We start from the raw sequence: 24,255 nt of genomic DNA, 5'->3' as shown, positions 1-24,255 counted from the left end.
AGATCTCTGTATTGACCCTGATATATGTACACATAGTTATTAGAGCACCCCCTTGTTACAGTCTAGGGCAGTGATGGCGAACCTTTTAGAGACCGAGTGCCCAAACTGCAACCTAAAACCCACTTATTTATCGCAAAGTGCCAATACGTCAGGGGGCGGGGCTTATCACGACGTATGATTTTACCCCCGTCGTTCTAAAAAGGACAGGGTCGCTTCAAAATAGACAGCGTGCAGATTTTGACTGCTTTTTGGATGCGGAAATACTGCAGAATGTCCTCAGGGGAAATTTCTGTGGAAAATTCTGCAGCATTTCCGCATCCAAAAAGTAGTCAAAATCTGCACGCTGTCTATTTTGAAGCGGCCCTGCCCATGTCCGCCACATGTAAACATTCCCCACCACACAGCAGCCCCAGGGGTAATAGTGACACCCTCCCAGCAGCCCCAGCGGTGATAGTGACCCCCACCGCACAGCGGCCCTTAGCGGTAATAGTGACCCCCCCCCAGAGTGATAATAGTGACCCCCCCCCACCACACAGCAGCCTTAGCGGTAATAGTGACCCCCACCCCCAGCGGTAATAGTGACACCCCCCAGCACCCCCAGCGATAATAGTGACCCCCACCCAGCAGTAATAGTGACCCCCACGCTGCAGCAATAATAGTGACCCCCACCCCACAGCGGCTCCAGCGGTGATAGTGACCCCCACCCCACAGCGGCCCTAGCGGTAATCGTGTCCCCCACCCCACAGCGATAATAGTCACCCCCCCAGCGCCCCCCAGTGCAGTAGTGACACCCCCCCCCAGCGGCCCCCCAGTACATTAGGGACACCCCCCAGCGGCCCCCCCGTGCATTAGTGACATCCTCCCAGCGGCCCCCCAGTGCATTAGTGACACCCTCCCAGCGGCCCCCTCGTGCATTAGTGACACCCCACAGTGCCCCTCCCGAGACCCACATACTTACCTCCTCCTCCTCCTCCTCCCCCTCCTCCTGTAAGCTCAGCTCCTCTTCTGGTCAGCGATGGTCCCGGCATGCATATTAACTTTTTCTTCCCCACTTCTGCCTCAATAGGTAATTCCCAGCAACCTGATTGGTTGTTTCATGAATCAGCCAAACCAAGCAACCAATCAGGTTGCTGGGAATTGCTGATTGCTGCAGAAGTGGGGAAGAAAGTGTTAATATGCTCCCGGCACACATTCTGACACACACGCTGCTGGACACCGCCCCCTCCCGGCGGAACCAAGTAGTAGGAGACGTCGGGGCAGGGGGGAGAGGGATTCCAGCTGCACACTGAAGTCACTGTGTGCTGGGATCAGCGCGGCTAGCAGTGCCGTTTGTGAATGCCGGCAGGGGAGCCGCGGCCCCTGCTGGTATTCACAAGTGGTGAGCGGCCGATGTGGCGCGTGCCAGCAGGGAAGGCTCTGCGTGCCGCCTCTGGCACGCGTGTCATAGGTTCGCCACCACTGGTCTAGGGCATAAATATATGATGGGAGAGATCTCTGTACTGTCCCCTGATATATTTTTTTCTAAGCTAAATAACCTTAATTTTGATAACCTCTCTGGGTATTGTAGTCCACCCATTCCATTTATTACTTTAATTGGCCACCTTTGAACCCGCTCAAGCTCTGATATGTCTTTTCCTAGGCTAGTGGATGGAGACTAGCTGCTGTGATGTCTATTATACACAGTACACACAAAAGTGAGGATGTTCAAGCCCTACGTCTCATATACAGAGAAGCAGCAGCAGCATGAAGCACTTTATATAGAAGTATGGAGCAATGTAGATGTAATTCTAGTAGCTGTGAGACGGCTAATCATTTACTAATAACTGCAGCAGTCTGTCTGTCCGTGTCTCCATACACTTCTCTAGGCAGCATGTAATCTGATCAGTCAGTGAGGTCTTAGTCCATCTTGTCTACTAAGATGGATTTTAGTCATTTTCCTGAGTGATTGGACAGTTTAGGAGGGAATGGGGATGGAGAGAGGAACCTGATAAGTGGACAAAGATGAATAAGTGGAATGAGATATGTTATAAAATTTCTTATATTGTACCAGTGACCGTTTAATCAAGAAATGCTATTACATACAGTAGGTATAAAGCAAAGCAGTTGTGTTTTGGACATGTTCATGGGAGATGCAATATATTGCAATGTAACTACTACAATTTCACATTTTGAAATAAAGTCCTTTTTTTTCCCTTCAGGTTGATGGGAACATCAGCAAAATCTATTGCCAAAATTTGTGTTTGTTAGCCAAGCTCTTCCTGGATCATAAAACACTCTACTATGATGTTGAGCCTTTCCTTTTCTATGTCCTCACCAAAAATGACAAGAAGGGCTGTCATTTGGTTGGATACTTCTCAAAGGTAGGGTTGCAAATCCAGGTACACCGCATACTCTCTATTATATCCAGTACAAGGCCTGTTGCAGTGGAGCATGACCATAGTTACAGAACACCAAAGACAAAATCTTGCACCAATCCTTAACTCCTGTTATTAATGCGGTCTTAAATCAAGCCCGTAAATGTCAAGTAGAAGCTATGCCAAATTTATCACAATGTTGCACTCATAAATTTGACAAATCCCACTAGCCATGTTAGATACTTCTTTCTAGCGCCACCACTTGATTCTCTCACTTCAAGTGGATATACAGTTGCCATCGTATAGTATACACCCCTAAATGGAGAATGCTTCCTTTCCTACTTTGGTTAATGAACGTACTGTACTTGCTTTGTGCAAGAATCCCTAATATGTGGAGATTTTGAGTTAGTACTTCATTCCTTCTTAGACATGTCTTTAGGCCACTATAATAAGGGTGGTATATAACAAACTCAAGAAAATCAAGAAACTGTTGTAAATCTATGCAAGCATGTGATTTGTGGTGCTTAATGCACCCTGGTGATAGGGATTACACTTTAATTTTTCGCAAGCACATGGAATACATTGTAGAATTGATTAAATCTTCATGCAACACGCTCTCCATCCCCATCCCTCTACCTCATTTATTGACAGTATGCACTCAGACCACATTCCTATCCACAGTTATTTAACATTTCTAACTAGCTCACACAGGGAATTCACTTGGTGACCAAATGAGTCCCTTCTCCAAGACTTTGTTTATCAGAGCTCAAATCCTCAATTGAACATTTTCTATCAGACCATGTATCTGGCAGTACCACATCTCCGTCCAGATGGTAAGCTTCAAAATAGCCTGTCAGTGTTGCCTTCAACATCTCCATGGAACCATCAGCAGTTGATAGTCGCTCCAACTTTTCATTCACCTTGCGAACAAAATTTTTCAAGTATCTGTGAGTCAGTACCCCTCTGAACCACTTTACACTTAAGCATTAAATTTCACCCCTCTATTCCACTTTATGGAAATGGGAATATAAAGCGTTCTCATGGATAGAACAGATTAACACAATTAAAATGAACTTTCTACGTCTATTTCAAGCTATCTCCCTATCAATACCTCACTCATTTTTCATAGCTCTTTTCCAACTCTTTTCTCAATTTATCTGGGTTTGTTAATGAGACAGAACAGCAACAAAGCTCCTTATGTGACCTAAATCGATGGTCTGTTTGGCTCTGCCAGATGCCCTCTCACGCTACATTGCTGCCAGAATAGTTGACTGGTTTCACCACAGGCAATGATAAGCTATGGGGTCAGTTTAGAATCCTCCATTTCTTGCTTTCTTCTCACAGCCCTCTCCTGAACACAGCTAGCGCATTGGACCAGAGTCCGCCTAATGACATAGCCCCTAATGGTCTATGTCACCACAACAAATGGTCCCTTTATACCAGTAGTAGGCAATTTGGATTCACCCTTTAGTGTGTCCAATACTTTATTCCTCACTGTCCCACCTGGCAAACCTTACATTATCAACCAAATTCTTAATACCTCTTCCTTAAAACCTTTTACTGAAGTAGTCTCCGAGCCCACCGGGGCCTGACTAGGATCCTACAATATTGCTTGCTGCAGCACTTATAAAACATACCACCATCTGCTGCAGTTTCCCAGACCGCTCACAATCTAGAAGGTATTGGTGAGAGATCATCCTCTAACACCATATAGTTAATATTTGTCCTTTTCTTACGATCTTCATATGCGACCACATCCTCCTATTAAACTAGTTGGCAGACATAACTGAGCCACACTCTCTCAGATTCTGAGTGGACTATTGTATACCTCCTATGCGAAAAATATTCTCTCTTTCAAGGCACAAGAAAAAAAAGCCAAGATTTTGACCAAATATTATAGTGTCCTAACCCGACTCCACACACTTTAGCCAACTGTTTCAGATCTGTGTTGACTCTGTGGCTGGCCTAGGAGAACTTATGACACATATATGGTGGGAATGTCCTCCTCTTTATACATTCTGGTCAGTAGTGGATATTTGTTAGAGGTGACTTACTACTGAGTACCTTCCACCTCCATTACCCACTATGCTGCCAGGCTCACTAAAGGTTCTACAAAGAGCTCTCTGCTTCCCAGACTTTCGAAAAGTACCTGCATTCCCACTGTTACAGATTGGTTAATAGAAATACATTTCCTGCAGTGCACAGAAGAAACTGGAAGCAGAAGTCAAAGGTTTGGCGGTGGCACATACTATCACATGGCAGAATTACCATAAATAGACTTTACATCTTCTCCTGTATGCAGGACATATATATGATCTTACTAGTAATTATTAGGAAATTATAGTACCAGTGTTTCTGGTGGCTACGCTACATGCTACATCCATACTGATCCCCATATATCACACACACAGCTCTACTACATCCATCCTTACCCCACACATCACACAGCTGTACTACATCCATGCTGACCCCCACACATGACACCAACAGCTCTACTACATGCATCCTGATTCCCACACATTACACACACGGCTCTACTACATCATTGCTGATGGCCAGACATTACACACAGCTGTACTACATCCACGCCGATTCCCTCCTACACATTACACACACAGCTCTAGTACATCCATCCTGATTCCCACGCCTTACACAAACTGCTCTAAAACATCCCTCCTGATTCCCACAGATGACACACATAGCTCTTCTACATGCATCCTCATCACCACACATCACACACAGCTCTGCTACATCGTGCTGATTCCCACACAGCTCTGCTACATCATGCTGATTCCCACACATCACGCAGCTGTATAACATCATGCTGAATCCCACACATTACACACACAGCTCTACTACATCTATCTTGATTACCACACATTACACAAAATTGCTCTACTACATCCATCCTGATTCCCACATGTTACACAAACAGCACTACTACATCCATCCTGATTCCCACAAATGACACACACAGCTCTACTGCATGCATCCTGATCTCCACACATCACACACAGCTCTACTACATAATGCTGATTCCCACAGATTACACACACAGCTCTACTAAATCCATCCTGATTCCCACAAATGACACACACAGCTTTACTACATAATGCTGATTCCCACATATTACACACACAGCTCTACTACATCCATGCTGATTCCCCTCAAATTACACACACAGCTCTACTACATCCATGCTGATTCCCACAAATTACACACACAACTCTACTACGTAGCTCTACTACGCTGTAGGACCTGCGATGACATCACCAGGGGTGGAGCATGAGAAGCACCCACACACATACATAGATATAACCGACAAGTCGTCTTTAGTAGTTTGATTCCTCTCTTTGTTCTAAAAAATAGACTGCTACTTCACCATATCCCCTGAAATATAAAAAAATGTTCAGATTTTGAAGTTTTTGTTCTTAACTGGCCTGTCGTGGTTGGGGATTTTTTATAAAAAAGAATTTTAGATAGATAGATGGATAGATAAATAAATTTAACTGGAAATAGCTTGACTTAGCAGGGTGTGTCTTTTATTATTTTGCCTCCACACTTGCGAAAAAATTGCACATTATTTGAGCAATGCGAGAATGAGTGAAAGTGCAAAATTATAAACCCAATGATTTTTAATGGTTTCCTTCACATTTGCGATGTTTGCGAGAAAAAAAAAATTACGGCATGCCCTATCTTTGTGCATTTCGCGTTTTTTTTCTTTCCCCATGGTTCCCTATGGAGCCTCCTTTTTATTGCATCGCAAAGCAGGAACTTGCGATTTTCGTGCAATGCGTTTTCATCATTAGCAAGTCCTATTGACTTTCGCACTAAAGAATTGCGGCAAAATTGCAAAGGGGCAGCCATGTTTTTGCAAGAAAAAGCAACTCTGACAATCAAAAATCGATTTATATGCAGCGATATTGCGAATGCCAGTTTGAAGGAGCCCCAAACCTTTGATTCTGTGTATTTCGAGTTCCTCGAGTGTCATTGAAAGTCAGGATTTTGTCATGGAAATGTCATGAATTTTTTTTTTAAATCTGTGTGAATCCTGCTTGTGGTATTGTCTAGTATTCTCCTCCCCCATCACCCCCCCCCCTTTTTTTCCCTGTACCCCTTGTGTAAGCACATTACATAAAGTCTTTTTGAATGAGTTAAAAAAACCAAAGACAATACTTCTGGCACTTTTTAAAAACACTATTTTGTTCCAAAAATGTGGCATATTTTGCAGAGACAATATCCTTCAATGGGCAGACTTATTAAAAATACGCCAATTTTCTGTCGTACATTGAATTAGAAAGCTGCCTTACATTGGTAGCAAATGTTCACTTCATATTTAATGCGCTCTGAACGTAACCCCATTTACAGCATTGCAATTCATTGTAGTTATCGTGATGCTCCTGTCATGTTAATGACTGCTTCATCTGTGCACACTTTGCATCACATTTATGATGTGTGTTAGATACTTTCAGGAATTCATTTTGCCATGTCTGAAATGGGGTGCGGCTTCATTGGAAAGGGTGTGTGGCCTAAATGACATTGTGTGCACAGATTGACATGGACTCTGCCAACTGAAATGCGGTATAAAGTTAGAAATGTCTTAAGATGCACCAAGTGTATCATGCAGTGTGAGCCGCTGTGATAAACTGGTTCATCTATAAGGTCCCGTTCACACGGGAAGATCTTCTGTCTGTAGATTTTACTGGCTAAAAACAGACAGCACACAAACTCATTAAAGTAATCTGGTGTATGCGGATGTGCGTTTTCTATGTGGACTAATGTTCCATGCAAAACAAATCGCAGCATGACCTTCTTTGGACTAAAATCGGCCATCAAAGTCTATGGGAGACGCAAACACGGATGGTACATGCAAATCTGCTGCATTTTTTACGCATACGGCTAGAAGACCAGAACGGATGGCAAATGGACAGAAATTGCATTAGTTTTGCCACGCGTGTTTCGCTATTTCTGAGATTGCGCTGTGACGCACTTACTATGCCATGAAATATCAATGCCAGCGTTTTACTCTTCCTTGTTTTCTGTAAATGACTGACCACAATATCTCCCAAATATGAATAAAACAGATGATTTTTTAAGAACCATTAATTATTGAGGGGCATTTAAAATAAGAGTTAAATTTATTGTTTTTAAGCAGATTTCCACTATGATCTTAAGCAATTTCAACTAAATTAGGCCGGTGACACGTGTGTCTTAGGGCTGCATTTACGTCTCCATACTACTGGATGCGTGTCCATGGCTGACTGCGGGTATCTTGACCCGTACCCCAAGTTCCATAGGCATTTACCATGTCCAAAGTTTGAGCCGGGATGCTGGCACTCATCTAGATCACTCATCCATGTTATAGGTGCATAAATGCAGTCGGCGGTCATTTGTGTTACTGGCCTCAACGTGATTTTTGCTTTATTTTCTTTACAGGAGAAACTTTGCCAGCAGAAATACAATGTGTCCTGCATTATGATATTGCCTCAGTACCAGCGGCAGGGATTTGGAAGGTTGCTCATTGACTTCAGTAAGTTTCTCACCTCAAAACTTGTGGAGTAACAAAGGCGATATTCAAAGCATTGTTATGCGAGGGGGCGAGGGGGGGGGGCTTATCTCATTAGATAATAGAATGTGTTTTCAGGTAGCTGGTATGATTGTGTGTAAGTTTAGTTATGCTTACCTTGGAGAATCTACTATAGCAGATGTTCTGCTGAAGAGGTCCAACGGTTTCTCATCAGCATGTGACATCAAAAGGGTTGTTTGGGCTTCTCTTAACTGATGACCTATCGTCTGACAGCGGGCCGGATATCATCATCACTGATCTTGGGAGGAAGTGGGAGAAGTAGCTTCAAATCACTTGAAATCGATGGGAGCTATGCTTTCCTATTACACTTTCTTATTGTGCAGCTTGTAGAAGAGAATAAATCCTTCTAGATGGTCTTCTGAAGCTCTTCACTGTTATAGCCTCCTTGAGGGATATGTCCAGTGTTCCATGTATAGAGACATTGGCATTCAATGGTTGTACATATAAATAGCAGTATATGGCGGTAAGCAGCAGTAGAGTTTTTTGGGGACTGGAAATGGCAGGAGTTACGCTGCCAACCTTATGATGGTTGAGGACTTCATGTTTCAAATATACTGCTAAGTTTTGACCCAGAAAGCTAATTTCTGCTGAACCAAAAAATGGCACTTAAGATCAAGGGCCTCATGTGGCGCAGTGTGTTAGAGCAGCAGAAATGCAATCCTAAGCTCTCGCTCATGACCTAGAGGTTGTGGATACAACCCGTGCATGGTTCAAGCAGCCAGCTCAACGTTGACTCAGCTTTCCATCCTTCCGAGGTCAGTAAAATGAGTACCCAGCTTGCTGGGGGATAAAAGATGATTGTGTTAGAGCAGCAGAAATACAGTCCTAAGCTCTCGCTCATGACCTGGAGGTTGTGGCTTCAACCCCTGCATGGTTCAGGTAGCCAGCTCAAGGTTCACTCCATCCGTCCGAGGATAAATAAAATGAGCTTGCTGGGGGATAAAAGATGATTGGGGAAGGCAATGGCAAACCACCCCGCAAAAACAATCTGCCAAGAAAACCCTAGTAGTCAGTCATGACGCAGTGCTTGCACCAGGGGACTTTACCTTTACTTAAGATCAGGAAAACTTGCATCGTATAAATGACCATCTTGTAACGGATAGTCATTTATGGTTAGCGGGTTCTAACTTTTTTTAGAAACCCCCGCGATCCTAAAAATGGAGACACAGCACGGATTCAGTGTTGTGGCTCATTTTAGAGGCTTATGGCCCAAATGAGCGAGTGACGTCACCGCTAACTTATTCACAATCGTTCGCGCCCGTGAAGAATGTTTAGACAAGCTGATCATCGTTGAGAATCGTTCAGTGCTCATATTCTTGTGAAACAATGGGCAAGGAGAGATTAAATATAATGAGAACAAGACGCAGTTTATTTTTACGCTGGCTGAAACTGAATGATGAACGAGAAATGCACGATCGTTCATGTTTAGATGTAATGATTATCACGTGCTTTTGGTCGCTATAACAATTGTTCCAACGATAATTAGTACATCTAAAGGGGCCTTTATCCAGTGTAGTCGCGGCTCAGCAGCCCACTGAGTAGGGGAACTACAGCACTGCTCCAGTCAAATGAATGGCGCAGGCCGCCATTCTCTGTGCAGCTGGGTATGCAGGAGCACCGTTGTACAGGGGAAAAAAACGGAAGTGACCGCTGCCCTACACAGGATCAGTTGTGGTCTCAGAGGTCAGACCCTCACTGGTCATAAACTGAGGGCATAGCCTACTGTTTTGCCACCACTTTGAGATTGGAATAGTCCTTCACTTTTATATTTGGACTGCTACCAGGACTGATCTGTTTGTATAATGTAATTTTTAGTCGTCTTTTTTTTGTAATGCCTTATAATAATGTAATATATTCCTAAGGCTGTTAGGCTGATTTTGAATTTGCCATGTTATGGTTTCCAGAACATTTAGGCCCAATCGCAGGGGGGTTGGAGTTCCCTTTTATTGCATTCTGCAGGTAGATTATCATTACCCAGCCCGGACAGTTCAACATGAGTGCCCTAGGATGTTGTCAATGAAGTAGACAATGATTTGATATTGCTAATAGCACATTAGGAATTGCTCTTATCAGAAAGCTCCCTGCTATTTGCCTTGGCCTAAAACCAGGATGCACTGAACTCTAAGGAGTTTTCTGATGGCAGTAAAAATTCTCCTTGAAACAATGAAATCGGAAGGGATATTAGCCGGTTATGAGGCAGAATGATGTAACTAATACTGTACTTTTCATGTATTCAATATTTCTGCAGGTTACTTATTATCCCGCTGCGAGGGACAAGCCGGCTCTCCTGAAAAACCCTTATCAGATTTGGGGCGTTTATCCTATCTGGCTTACTGGAAGAGCGTTCTCATAGATTATTTGTCTACTCATCCCGAGAAGCAGATAAGCATGAAAGGTCTGAGTCAGGCAACCGGAATGTGTCCACATGACATCACTACTACACTGCAACACCTCAACATGATACACAGAAGGGAAGACAGGTGATTGACAAGGGTAGAGATGATGTATCACTTCCCATTCTTTCTGTAATCTCTTTTTATTGAAATTTAGAAAAATAGATCTCCAACCCACTGAGGTACAATAAAAAGCTTCAGAAAACTGAGGCAATGCTGCTTGTAATCATGTGCACGAACAAATACAAGCATCTATGTATATTGGCACAGGGAATCGCTACAAAGTGACAGTATTGGTTTACAAAACTCAGTAAAGATAACTTTTACACATGCAGTAGCCTGAATAATTGTTCACTGTTGGCCGTGGTGAGAAGTCGCTAGTCGTCCCCTTTCAGTTTACTGAAACATAACTGCTGAATGGCTTCTCGCTCTGTGTAACAGGAGTCGCACAATATATGAGCGACTGCCTGTTTATAGTGAAGGGAGGCGGACAATCGCAACGATACCCAGCTCACTCCACTCCATTTATTTTAATAACTTTCGCTCCTGTGTAAAACTCATGAACGATAGTCGCCAGTACAGCTGTCAGGTGCTTATGCAGTGTAAAGGTACCTTAAAGGGGTTGTCCTGTGACAGCAAGTGGGGTTATGCACTTCTGTATGGCCATATTAATGCACTTTGTAATATACATCGTGCATTAAATATTGACCATACAGAAGTTATACACTTACCCCCTCCGGTGCTGGCGTCCCAGTCTCCATGGCGACGATCAAACCTCTTCTCTGGTCGCACAAACAGTCGGGCTTACGCAGTGAGGAATCCTCTGCTGGATGTGTCCGGGCTCACGAGCTGCGTCCTGGCTCCTCCCTCTTCTCCGCTTCATCGTAGCTCCGCCTCAGCTGGTGCCGATCAGCCAATAAGGTGGCTGTAATCGGCAGTGGAACGCAGACTGGAGAAGAACATCCACGGTGCACCATGGGAGAAGACCCGCGGTGCATCGTGGGAGAAGACCAGCGGCGCCATCTTTGAAAGAAGAATCTTCAAAGCTGCAGATCGGGGATCCAGGTAAGTGAATTTTTTTTTTTTAAATAACAAATGGATGTAATTTAACTGTCTGCTAAGGTGGGGTCTGTGGAAAAAAAAAATTTTAGGTTTCGGCACGGGACAACCCCTTTAAGTCTGAGAATGTCTTCACAATGAAAAGTATGTGACAGCCGAACCAGCGACTATCACTCTTGTGTTTTACACAGGAGTGATAGTCGTCCAAGTGAATGGAGTGGAGTGAGTTGGGTATCGTTCCGGTCCATCCGTCTCCATTCACTGTGAAGAGGCAGTCGCTCATGTATTCTGCGACTCCTGTTGCATGGAGCGAGAAGCCACTCAGCAATTGTTGCGTTTCAGGGAGCAGAAAATAAGCAACTAGCGAACGACTTCTCGCTCAATGCCCTGTCGCTGGCTGGATGTACAGGGGCCGACAGTCACCTAAAATCACTCGTTTACCCATGTAAGGCCGGCCTCACACTGGCGATAGCCTGTCTTGCGTTGTGAGAGTGAGTGAAAACGCATGGAAATGAAACCAATGATTTTCAATGTTTTCATTCTCATTTGCGATGCCTTCACTGCATACTCACAGTGCTAAGAAAAAAAGCCATCATTGAATGACACTTGACTGCTGTCACAGCGCTAAGCCAATCACAGGCAGCGCTCAGCCGTTTATCGATGAATTGCTGAGCGCTGCCTGTAATTGGCTGAGCGCTGTGACCAATCACAGGCAGCACTCAGCTGTCATTCAATGGCGGTTGGGCATTGCCTTTGATTGGTTACAGTGCTCAGCCAATCAGAGGCAGCGCTTTCTGGAGGTGGGGATTTTTTAATCCCCGGCCTCCAGAAGACAGGAGATGACTGCCGGGGACGGACAGAAGAGACATACAGCTCGTCTAGGAGAGTTACATTTTGTTTTTTTACTTTTCTTTACAGATAGGGATAACTTTCAGGGAAGGGCTTAAATTTCAAGCCCTTCCCCAAAAAATCATCGCTGCGGGGGTTGCCTGCAACTCATTGCTTTCAATAGGACGGCAGCAGCGCTGGCTCCATTGAAAGCATTTGGATAACATCGCAGACCTGGTCCCCGCGGGGATGAAGGCATCCCCTGCCATAGCTGTCACAGCTGTGTCAGGGGTGCGCGATGTACTCCCTATGCTTTCACAATGGGCGATAGCATCGCAAATGAGAATGAAACCATTGAAAAATCATTGGTTTAATTTTCATGTGTTTTTACTCACTCTTGCAACGCAAGATAGGCTATCACCAGTATGAAGCCACCCTAAAGGTACCTTAACTCATCAGTAGAGAACATCTCTTGTAATACAAAACAAGAGAAAATAGGGAGCCTAATATAAGGAAGCATTTCAAGCATCCCTCAAACTTTAAATGCAGGGAAGTTTAAAGGGGTTTCCCATTTACTTTTGCACTATTTAAAATTCTCATCCACTTGGTGAAGCTGACAGATCATAAGTGTACTTGCCGTTCTTATACACACTGATCCCCCTGTTCAGGCACCTCGTCATGTGATCCCATTCTCCCTTGTTTCTTCTTTCAGTGACGTGCCGTTCTTCCTGTCATGTCTCAGAACGGTGCATCACAAAGGAAGAGTGCTGGCTCTTTTTTTTAATTAAATGTATTTTTTATTGAGCTTTTCCACCTTTTACATATCTTTATAGCATTTTTGCATACAACTGTTTCCCCCCCCCCACACGGCCCCTGAGGTCTCTCTCTCAACATTTAGTCCTTTGAATGACAGGTCCCTGCGTATTCACAGTCCTTCAACATGAACAATAGTAACGGTTCCTGGAACAAACGTTTATTCTTTAGTCTTCTTGTAGCTTGTCTTCTTTTGTGTTCTCTTTCTGTCTTCTTTTTTGGTTCAGGGGTAGTTGTTATTGCTGCTTACAAGGGGCAGCCATTTACCTTTGCTCATTGTTTGGCCTCTCTCTCTCCAATCTATCCTTTCCTATCCTGCCCCATTAATCCTTTCCAATTTATTTTTCAGCATAGCAATCTTGTAAATGACTCTATCTTATTTAATAAACTTTATATATACCAAGTACGTGCTTCGTTATATCTTTTTTATTTCTACTCCTCTCCCACATTAAGTCCCCAGTTTACAGGTGCCAACCCACACGGCTCACCACTCCACTCCCTATATGCTTGGTCTATCATTTCTTGTTTGGCTCTGGGCATGTATCCATCTCAGCCATATATCCTGGTATTGTTGAGTGCTGGCTCCTAAACAAGCTCAGTGATCACCACATAGATGAAGAGCTGAATAGAGTGATTGTGGGGCTGGTCAGAGGTATTTGTATGTATGGGGCAGAACTGAGGTAACGGAGGGGTTTTTGATTTTAGAATATGTGACTGGAAAACCCCTTTAAACCAAGAGGGAGATGACATATGGAAAATAACTGAACAAGAAGAGTCTGAGGGAAAAAGCGGGGTCAGGCAGAGGATTAAGGAGCTGTCATAGTCTGAACCTTGCTAATGTAGCTCAAAAAGCTCGGAAATTTGCAAAGGCTCAACCTACTTTTTTTAATGGGTGTACCAAGTCAATTGGAGACGGCTGAGGCTGCCTGTCTATTGGTCTTGGTTATAGGACATCATTGTGTCCTTGTCCCTTCGTTGGTCCACTGGGCAGGAGATTTGACCGTGAGAGCAGCATATGGCGTAGGGATGCAAGACGCTAGGAAACTGCTGTATAGGATTGGTGGGACGGTCTGACAATTCTTTATTTTCTAATGCAATATAAATATTTCATTACAGCTTTGTTATTATCCGGCGGGAAAAACTCATGGAAAGTTACATGTTAAAAGTGAAGTCTCGCCCTCGGATCAATGAGGTGGATCCAGAGTGTCTCAGGTGGACACCGGTTATCTCATCAAACCCTGCATTGTCTGAAGAAGAGCAGGAGGAGGAAAAGGAGGTAATGATTTCTTACTTCATAGGTAGCCTCTTCTGATGTGGTTATTTTCTGTTACACTAAAACTAATATTCAGCATAGGGCTCCATGGCTCACGATGTGCAGCAAAACTCAATTACCTTCACTTACAGGTTACTGGAATGTTTTCATATCAAGAGATCGCTGCACCAACTACATCCCGTAAAAGCATACTTTATTAGATATAAGAGCCAACTTTTAATGCAACGATGACAATAATGTCAATAGGTAAGAAGACGGCAGCAGAGGGTAGATGAAGCAGCAGGGAGCCGCAATCATCTGTACTCTGTAAACCATGTAATCACAGGTCACCAGTATAAGCCAGCAGCAGAACTCAAATGGGCCATACTCAGTTTGTTGAAAAGGTGTTTCAAACCCAATATCTGATATTCCTGAAAGTGAGCCATTTCATGCTGAAGTCAGAAAGGTCCTTTTTTTTGCAAGTTTCCATTCACAGACTACCAGCAGAGATTTTTAGTGGTTAGGAGTTGTCGAAACAAAGAATAGCAGAAATGTTACAATAATAAAGTATTTTTGCATAACTCTGACATAACACTGACAAAAGCCCACTCTCACACATGTGCTTGTAGAAACTCTGTGTTTTTTTTTAATGCTGTGCTTACTGCATTTTAAGCACAGTTATAAACGCAGCCAAGCAAGCTGATAATGCCAGAACTGAAAACGCAGTCAAAAATGCTGTAACCACATTCTACCGTGTTTTCAGCAGCACTGAAAATGCACTCTATTCATTTCAGTGGGCAAAGGATCACATTTTAAAATGCAGAAACGCATGAAAATAGAACAGACAGCACTTAAAAATTGCAGCGTTAAAAATGCTGCATTTTAACACTTGCCTGAGAACCCCTATTTAAATAATGGTAGTGATTGACAGCGTTAAACGCAGAAAAAAATGCCCCTGTGAGAGTCGCATAAATGCTTAAATGTCATGCTGCTTATAATAGGTAGCCGGATTTTCATATTTTATAGAGTGCCTAATCATGAAGTCAGGCCAAATAACCAGATGGAAAAGGGGTAAGACATATTGTATATGTGATGATCAGCTGTTAAAGATCATCTAACAATTCCAGAGCATCTTTTCTTAGAATTATAGATTATCCTCTTTTATATTTCTGCTAGAAATGTATGAATAAATTAACTGGGTGTTACCAGTAAGGTGTGTGTAAATTCTGCCATTGTCCATTCAAAGCTGACCATATCAGACTGTGTAGGGACACACCATTATCCTTTACAAAGGGGTAACACCCAGTTGTCAGTTTATTAATACATTTCTAAGGATTAACAGAGTAAAGGCTCAACACAGAGATCATAGAATTATGTAATAGAAAATACTAGTATTTATTGAAGCAGACTCGTCAGGAGAGCTGGTGGCTCCTCTTTAATGATACGGTTTGAACCTTTTTAACATAGGAAGTCTGAAGTTGGCACCATAAACTGTAGGCTGCGCTCACACGGGATTGATTTCCAGCGGAATGTCCGCAGCGGACATCCTGCTGCAGAACATTTCATCGCAAATTCCTGTGCAGAATTCACCCCCTCATTGAGAGGGGGTGAGTTCCGCAGCGGAGACGGCATCATAATTGACATGTTGCGGATTTGAATTCCTCGGTGGAGGGAAGTTTCCACACGAGTTTTGTGCTGGTTATTTCTGCAGCATGGGAACGAGATTTTTAAAATCTTTTCCACTTTGCTGCTACTGTAAATGCAGCAGAATTTCTGTGTGGAGAGTCTGCACAGAAATTCTGCGGCAATTCCGCTCTGTGTTAACCCAGCCCAAGTCTTGTTTAGAGGACCACAGACCTTAGCCCCATAAGGTCCGCCCCTTTTTGCTTTGTTTTTTCATTTTTGGTTTTTCCTCCCCACTTTAAAAAAAATTGTAACTCTTAGTTATCCATCAGCGTAGCTGTATGAGGGCTTGTTTTTTTGCAGGACGAGTACTATTCTTCAATTGTGTTATGTAATGTATCATATAATGCACTGAAAAACTTAAAAAAAAAGTGAAGTGAAAAAAAACATCCACCATCTTTAGGGGAGGATCTTGTTTCTACTTTGTACACACTGTGGCAAAATTGACATAACTTTATTCTGTGGGTCAGTAAGATTACTACAATAACAAATTTTTATAGTTATTTTTTTTGCTGTACTAGTTTACATGGGGTGACCAAAAAAGTGTAATTCTGGCTTTTTGTTTTTCTTCTACATGATAACATTCACAGTGCGGGGTAAATTATGCGTTACTTTGATAGATTGGACTTTTATGAATGCAGTAATACCAAATATGTTTTTTAGCTTTTTTTTTATTTAGATTTTTTTATTATAAGTATGGCAAAAGGGAGGGGGTTAAACTTTTAGTGCCTTTTTTTAAAAAAATAAATAACAGATGTTTACATTTTTCTTTTAGTTCCAATAGGAGGACAACAACTAGCAATAGTTTGATTGCTCCTGCAGTTTGATGTAATACCACAGTATTACATTATACCGCAATCTGATGGTCAATCTATTAAGCCATGCTATTGATAGTCAATCTGCAATGGCAGCCCTGGGGGCTTTCATAAGGCCTCTGGCTGCCATGGCAACCAAATGAAACCCCTGAACACCAAGGGTTAACAGCTATGATCGGCGGAAGTTCTGATCGGAGCTGCTGCAAGCGGGTGTCAGCTGTAAGAAACAGCCGGCACCCACATCATATGAAAAAGGATCGGCCCCATTCATACACACCCCGAACCTCCGGGACGTCAATGTACGTCCTGAAGCGTTAAGGAGTTAAACAATGTACAATTATTGGTTAAAAAGGTAAGTAACTGGAGGCTCAAAGAAAGTTCTTTCTTGAGGTGTAGATGGGTCTACTTTCTCAGAAGATTTCCTGAAGGTACATGTGGTTTTGTGTTTTTAGGAATAAAGGGTTCACTCTCCTTTTTGCTGGTACTTTGTGTTTTCTCTGTCTATTTAGTGAATATTGAATTGTTTGATTGAAGTTGCGTACTTTTCCAGCTGGCAGGTACATCCATATCCTTCCACTGTGTGTCTTCACATGTGTGGGCTAATCCCTTGAAATGTAGTTACTACTTGATGATGGACTTGGGAAGGGAAGAAGGAAGCTGCATAGGTGCAGCAGTTTAGTAAAATCCGGTATTAAAGAGATTGCTTTATGGTTTGTACATCAGTCATGCAAGATTTAGTTTTACTTCAACAGGCAGAACTTAAGGAAGAGACAAGCTGTCCAGAGAGGGAACACCAGCACTCCCCCCAAACTGACCCCAAGCGGGCGCCATCCCAGGAGGATATTGTTGCTGCCGCATGTCCAGTTCTTACAAGCGTTACCTCTTTACCACCTGCTGAGATACACCTGACAGAGCAAAGAAAAGACGGTGATGAGAAGGAAGATGAGGAACGGTCTCCTGAATCTTCACTGCCAGCGCAGACCAAACCCCAGACATTCACAATGAAGAGAAAGGTAACAGACTGATAGGAAATGCAGGGATATTGTATTTCACTCAATGCTCAGTGACAAAGTAAAAACTTATATTAAGTTGCAGGAATAAAAGTGCATAATTATCTCTTACACTGGTTGTCAAATTAGTGTTATGTGACCCCCTCCTATCCTATTAGCTTCTAGCAAAGACAGTTGATTAATGAGTGACGTTAAGCTCTGTGTTAGGTGGCTTGGAATTCTTATGACATAAATACGATTTTTGAAAATGTCCATGCATTTAGTTGCATGATATGTTTTAGGCCAGTCTTACTTGTTAAACGTTACTCAAGTAAAGAGTGACCTCTACTGGCTGCAGTGTGCCACTACCAGTACATCACACACTCATCCTTGCAGTTATAAACTTTCTGCTGCTATGCCGACTAAACGATTTGTGATGAATTGCTCCAACCAGCACAGAATTGTGCCGGGTCGGATGGACGGTGTGGTCATCCAGGGCTCTTCCTCTGATCTTGTTTTACACATAGTAACATAGTATGTTAGACTGAATGAAGACATTAGCTCATTTGGAGTAAAAAATTCCTTCCCAACTCCATAATGGCAGTCAGAATAATGCCCATATCAACGTTTGAGTTCCTACCTGACTCAAAGGAAAGGAACAACAACCTCGCTGGTTGCCTAATGCCATATCCTGTAATATCATAGCGCTCTTGAAAGGCGTCTAGTCGCCTCTTAAACTCCTCTATTGATTTTGCAATCACCATGTCCTCAGGCAGAGATTTCCACAGTCTCACTGCTCTTACAGTAAAGAACCCCCTTCTGTGTTGGTGATGAAACCTGCTTTCTTCTAGAAGTAAAGGATGCCCTCTTGTTACCGTCGCAGTCCTGGGACTAAACAGATCATGGAAGAGATCCTTGTATTGTCCCCTAATGTATTTATACATAGTCATTTGATCACCCCTTAGCCGTCTTTTTTCCAGTGTGAATAATCCCAATTTTGATACCTCTGTGGGTATTCCAATTCTCCCATTCCGTTTATTAATTTAGTTGCTCTTCTTTGAACCCCCTCAAGCACTTCAACATTGTTGATAAATATATTGAACAGAATGGGGCCTAATACTGAACCCTGTGGTACCCCACTAGCAACGGTTGTCCAATCAGAGTATGAACCATTTATTACCACCCTCTGCTTTCTATCTCTGAGCCAAATCTTTACCCAGATACACACTTTTCACCCAGTCCAAGCTGTCTCATTTTATATACATATACCTATTATGCAGCACGGTGTCAAATGCTGTAGAAAAATCCAGATATAGAAGATCAATAGACTCTCCCAGGTCCAGCCTAGAACTTACTTCATTGTAGAAGCTGATCAAATTGGTCTGACATGATCGACCTCTCATAAACGAAGGAGGTTTTCACCAAGATATTAAATATACCCACGTTGCGTCAGATGTGAAGAGTCAAGCCCAGAGGGTCTACTGATTAAAGCTGGTATTTTTATGATGTTTAGCAGCATAAATACTATTAACATTACATGTAACTCTAACGTGATTTGGTTCCTAAAGATTAAAACCTAGAAGTATTTCTGGACTTCAGGCAATGGCACTTTAAAAATCATAAGCCTATTATAAACTAAGTGTTTTTTGGGTGAAATTACACACTGCCGCATTGTTGCCAAATCCAACTGGTAATTCGCAGCAGTTTACAGCACACTACATGTGTGTGGACTTTTAAAACCCGCGTTCATATATACAGAAAACAATCGGCTCAGGATTAAAAGCTCGCTGTGGAATTCTTCATCCACATCATGTCAGTATGTCGTAGATTTTAACAGCGGATTTCACACCTTGCAATGCAAATCCCCAACAGGATCTATGCCAAAATCTGTGTAAGGCTGCCTGCAGACGAGCGGGTCGGATCCGGCAGCGAGAATTCTCGCCGCGGGACCCGACCCGAGCGCCTGCAGAGACGAGCGCGTACTCACCCATGCCTGGCGGCCCCGGCTCTTTCATGTGCCGGCTGCCGCGCAGCCGGCGCATGCGCAGACCGGAGCCGGCGGCCGGGTGAGTGCGTGCCCCGCACAAAAATAGGACATGCCGCGGTTTGTTTGCCGCGCGAGATTTCGCGCGGCCAAACCGCGGCCGTCTGCATAGGAGTGCGTTTAGTAATGCACTCCTATGCAAACTTTCAGTGGCGGAAATCCCGCGGGAAATCCCGCCGCGGGATTTCCGCCCGTGTGCAGGCGGCCTAATACATAGGAATTTCAGTGTGGATTTATTGTGAAATTTGCAGAGGAAGACTCTTTAATTAGTGTAACTAATATTTTTTTTCATTATTGGATTCTTATTAGAATACATAGAGATACATTCCTAACATCACATTTTTGTGTGTAATCAATTTTTTTTAAAGGGCCACTCTGATGAAAACACATTTTTCAATCTCTGCTCTCATCATCTGATTACCTGTCACTCTCTAGAAATCTCCTCTGTATATTGCAACCACTTCCATGTACTGTAGCCCCCTGTCTGGTGCTTATCAGGCATCTTCTTGATGATGAGATATTTTAGTTTCACTTTCAAATCAATCCCATGATGCATAGCTAGTGGCTATATTTTCTTGCCTGCTAGACCCACTGTTTAATTATCATTACCTTTTTACATTCACCTAAATAAGCTACACACCATAAATATGCAGTCAGGAGGATGACCTGTGATCTCCTCTGTTATAACTGACGGGAGCTGTGTGATCATCATCAGTAACTATGATGAGAGTTTCTGCATCCCCCCTAGGTAGTTTCTGTGGTGAGGTCCATGTAATTGCATCAAACAGACTGAAAAGTAATGAGTCCATAACCCCAAGTAAATCTGAGCTGGCCACAATTAAGATCACATGACCATCTAAGGAAAAAACGCTGGGAGTTTCAGATAGAAAGACAAATGTAAGCAAGATGACACCAGCTCACCTATATATCCTGGGAAATAGCTGCATAGTGAATGGGAAATAGCTGCATAGGGGTGGCCCTTTAAAGTTTCAAAACAGAGAGGACAAAGTGCAGACAAGGGAGCAAATGCCTCCAAAAATCAATGAACCCGAATAAAAAAGAAAGGATTCTTAAATTATCTAAATGTCGGCAGCATTGCTATTTAAAGCGTAGACCTCGAGACTGTTTAACAGCGAAGGGCCACATGGGTACAGGATGGAGAAAGGAAGGAATAGAGAAGAAAGGAGATGGGAAAGAGGGGGAAAAAAAGAGGAGGGGGGGTTATATACATATCTGCATAAACACGTATTGGGGGGGAGGGGGCAAGCAGACCAGATATATCAAGACTGTAACAATCTCCTATCAACAACCCATTGACTGCAAATCCAGGGCAGAATTAAAGGATGACCAGAAAGCCATCAAAGGATCTAAATAAAATCCAAGATGTCCAGAAAGCATTCCTGAGCATCCAGATCCTCTGACAAAAGTTCTTCCATCTGCATATTGGTGTTTTAGCTCTTGCACCCATTCTTTTAGAGAGGGAACATCTTTAGATCTCTAGTGTCAAGAAATCGCAGCATGAGTTGCAGCGAGGAAAAACCACAAAAGACTGTTTTCATTCGTGTAGTGGACACTTCAATTCCGCTAACCCTGTGGTATGTTTACAAAACCCTGTTCCAGAAGGCACAAATCAAAAGACAGTCTCAGCACATTTGTAGAAGCGTCTCTTTCTCCATATTACAGTGCCACAAATATGGGGAGCCATGGAAGCAAACAAATGAACTTTAACTGGGCAACGATTCCTACGAGACAGCAATTTGAAACTTTTTTCTCCTGAGCTTGGCAATTAGCCATCAAGAAATGCGAGATCGTACAGATCTTCTATTTGACAGAATCATCTATGTGCACCTCCAAACCACTATTCCGTTTATTATGAATTGGGGGTATTCCAGGACTGTTGGAGGAAGAAGCAAACCATAAAAAGGACACCAAATAAAATACCTAGTCAGATATGGTGAGGAACATTTTGAACATGGTGAGCTCAGGTGTCTAAGGAGTAGAGGAAAAGATCAGAGCTGGCTATAGGACAGCCATGATAACTGTAGGTCAGCTTGAGATTGAGAGTCCTGTCATTGAGGGTAGCATTAGGCATAATATGTCTAAGTTGAATTGACTCTCCTGATTCCCAGCTCAAGAATCGCAAAGCATGCATTCCAGGGGAAAAGCTAGGGTTATTAAATAAAGGGGTAAGCTGGCTGGGTCTATGAGAGGCCATTTTCTAAGGATCTTGGTGCAGAGATGCAGAACAGGAGGCACCAGAAACTGCAAGACAGAAGATTCTGGCCTGTGAGAGACATCCAACCATGAAGGGGAGCGTAGGGGTATCGGGCTAATATCTTCTTTCAAGGACATCCACTGTTTAGAAGGACCATGTACAACTGATTAAGGAAACAGGCTTAGTGATATAGCTTCAGGTTCGGGAGGCCAGTACCTCCCCTAGATAAACACGTGAGTCTTGTTATAGCCGTACATGGTCTGTGTTTACCCCAAATGAATCTAACAGAGGTAGAGGACAATTGCTGGAAGAAGTTGGAGGGCAGAGCGATTGTAAGTGTCTGAAGCAAAAACAAAGTCTTGACAGGACCTCCATCTTTAGTACATTTATTCTTTCGAACCTCTTTTGATACCCTTCCAGCTCGCCCAAAGACCTACGCAGTAAAGGGGGAAAAATTAGAGACTCTTGTTTGCTGCTTTAAGCCTTACAAGCGAAGCTTATGGTCTCAAAGTAGATGATCCACTGAGTCCGGCGATGTGCGTTGTATACTTAACCTGCCCACCGTTTCCCCATTGTCAGCACTCTAATCCGTCACAGAACGCATTGAGCTGACTACATGGTGAGCGCCAAGTATTCCTCCCATTTTACACATAGACTAAGAGGACTACTTAGCACACGCCGTGTAGTCTGCTCAATGCATTCACAGGCAGCTTTGAGGGCTGACAGGGGGGGAAGACAAGTGTAAAACTTACATGCCTAGACTCTGTGGGTCAAGTACTTGGAGCCCATAAACTTAGTTAATGGGGCTCAACATTGCTTACAGATTACCTTATAAAGGGAATCTGTCAGCTCAAACACGCTGTCCAAATTGCAGACATTTCATAGAGTAGGAGATGCTGAGCAGACTGATACAAGTAACACTGAATCTTTCCCTATAAAACTATATATGTTCATTTTTTATATCTCTGCTCATTCTAAGCGGAACAGTCCAGTAGACGGTGACAGCTACCACTGTATGTACAGTCATACACAATCACTGATATGATTGGACTGTTCAGTTCAGAATCCACAAAGTTTAAAATGAATAAAATACAAGTTCTACTGAATCTTTTCCCATAAAACTATATATCAATCTGCTCAACTCCTCCCGCTCTATAATATGATGCCTGCAGCTTGGACAGCATGCTTAAATGGGTTGTCTCGCGAAAGCAAGTGGGGTTAAGCACTTCTGTATGGCCATATTAATGCACGTTGTAATATACATCGTGCATTAAATATGAGCCATACAGAAGTTATTCACTTACCTTTCCTGCGCTGGCGTCCCCGTCTCCATGGCTCCGTCTAACTTCAGCGTCTAATCGCCCGATTAGACGTGCTTACGCAGAAGGGTCTTCTGCCTTCGGCTCGGTTCGGCAGCAGCGGCGGCGTTCTGGCTCCGCCCCCTTCTACGCGTCATCGCGTAGCCCCGTCACGTGTGCCGATTCCAGCCAATCAGGAGGCTGGAATCGGCACACATGATGGGGCGGAGCTACGCGATGACGCGTAGGAGGGGGCGGAGCCAGAACGCCGCTGCTGCCGCCGGGCAGACCCGAAGGCAGAAGACCCTTCTGCGCAAGCGCGTCTAATCGGGCGATTAGACGCTGAAGTTAGACGGAGCCATGGAGACGGGGACGCCAGCGCAGGAAAGGTAAGTGAATAACTTCTGTATGGCTCATATTTAATGCACGATGTACATTACAAAGTGCATTAATATGGCCATACAGAAGTGTATAACCCCACTTGCTGCCGCGAGACAACCCCTTTAAGCTGACAGACTCTCTTTAAGGCCCTACAGAGACCCCAAATCTGATAGGAACTGAACCCTCAAATACATAAAATAGGAGAAACGCCATGTAAACGGAAAGTTGGATACCAATAACTCTAGAATAATAAAGATTAAGGGCCTCTGTCTTGGAATAGTTGACCTTCAAGTTACTAACATGGCCAAACCGCTTCAACTCTTTAACCCCTTAAGGACACAGCCCTTCTGTTTTTTCCCATTTTACTAAGCAATGCGATTTTTGTGTCAAAGAAAAGATTTTTTGCTCCGGTTAGCTTATTTGAAAAATATATTGGAAAATAATTTTCATTTCAAGGACATAAACAGTGAGAAAAGAAATTGCTTACAATCATGAGCCAAAGTTATTATACAACACAGAGTATATCCATACGGTTCTAAATTAA

The 24,255-nt window shown here is 43.3% G+C and overlaps 1 protein-coding gene across 3 annotated transcripts in view; it reads left to right on the top strand.

Annotated features, from left to right (window-relative positions):
* KAT6B (lysine acetyltransferase 6B) overlaps window positions 1-24,255 on the top strand; it is a 109,352-nt gene that overhangs the window by 73,036 nt on the left and 12,061 nt on the right. For all 3 annotated transcript variants that reach the window (XM_066600392.1, XM_066600390.1, XM_066600391.1), the window contains exons 11-15: window positions 2,199-2,360; window positions 7,791-7,884; window positions 10,190-10,421; window positions 14,151-14,310; window positions 17,537-17,797. In XM_066600392.1, coding sequence (XP_066456489.1) covers window positions 2,199-2,360; window positions 7,791-7,884; window positions 10,190-10,421; window positions 14,151-14,310; window positions 17,537-17,797 — 909 coding nt within the window. The remainder of the gene's footprint in view (window positions 1-2,198; window positions 2,361-7,790; window positions 7,885-10,189; window positions 10,422-14,150; window positions 14,311-17,536; window positions 17,798-24,255) is intronic.

The sequence above is a fragment of the Eleutherodactylus coqui genome, chromosome 4 (assembly GCF_035609145.1).
Source record: "Eleutherodactylus coqui strain aEleCoq1 chromosome 4, aEleCoq1.hap1, whole genome shotgun sequence".
Taxonomy (NCBI): Eukaryota; Metazoa; Chordata; class Amphibia; order Anura; family Eleutherodactylidae; genus Eleutherodactylus; species Eleutherodactylus coqui.
This window is presented reverse-complemented; position numbering and strand designations above follow the sequence as displayed.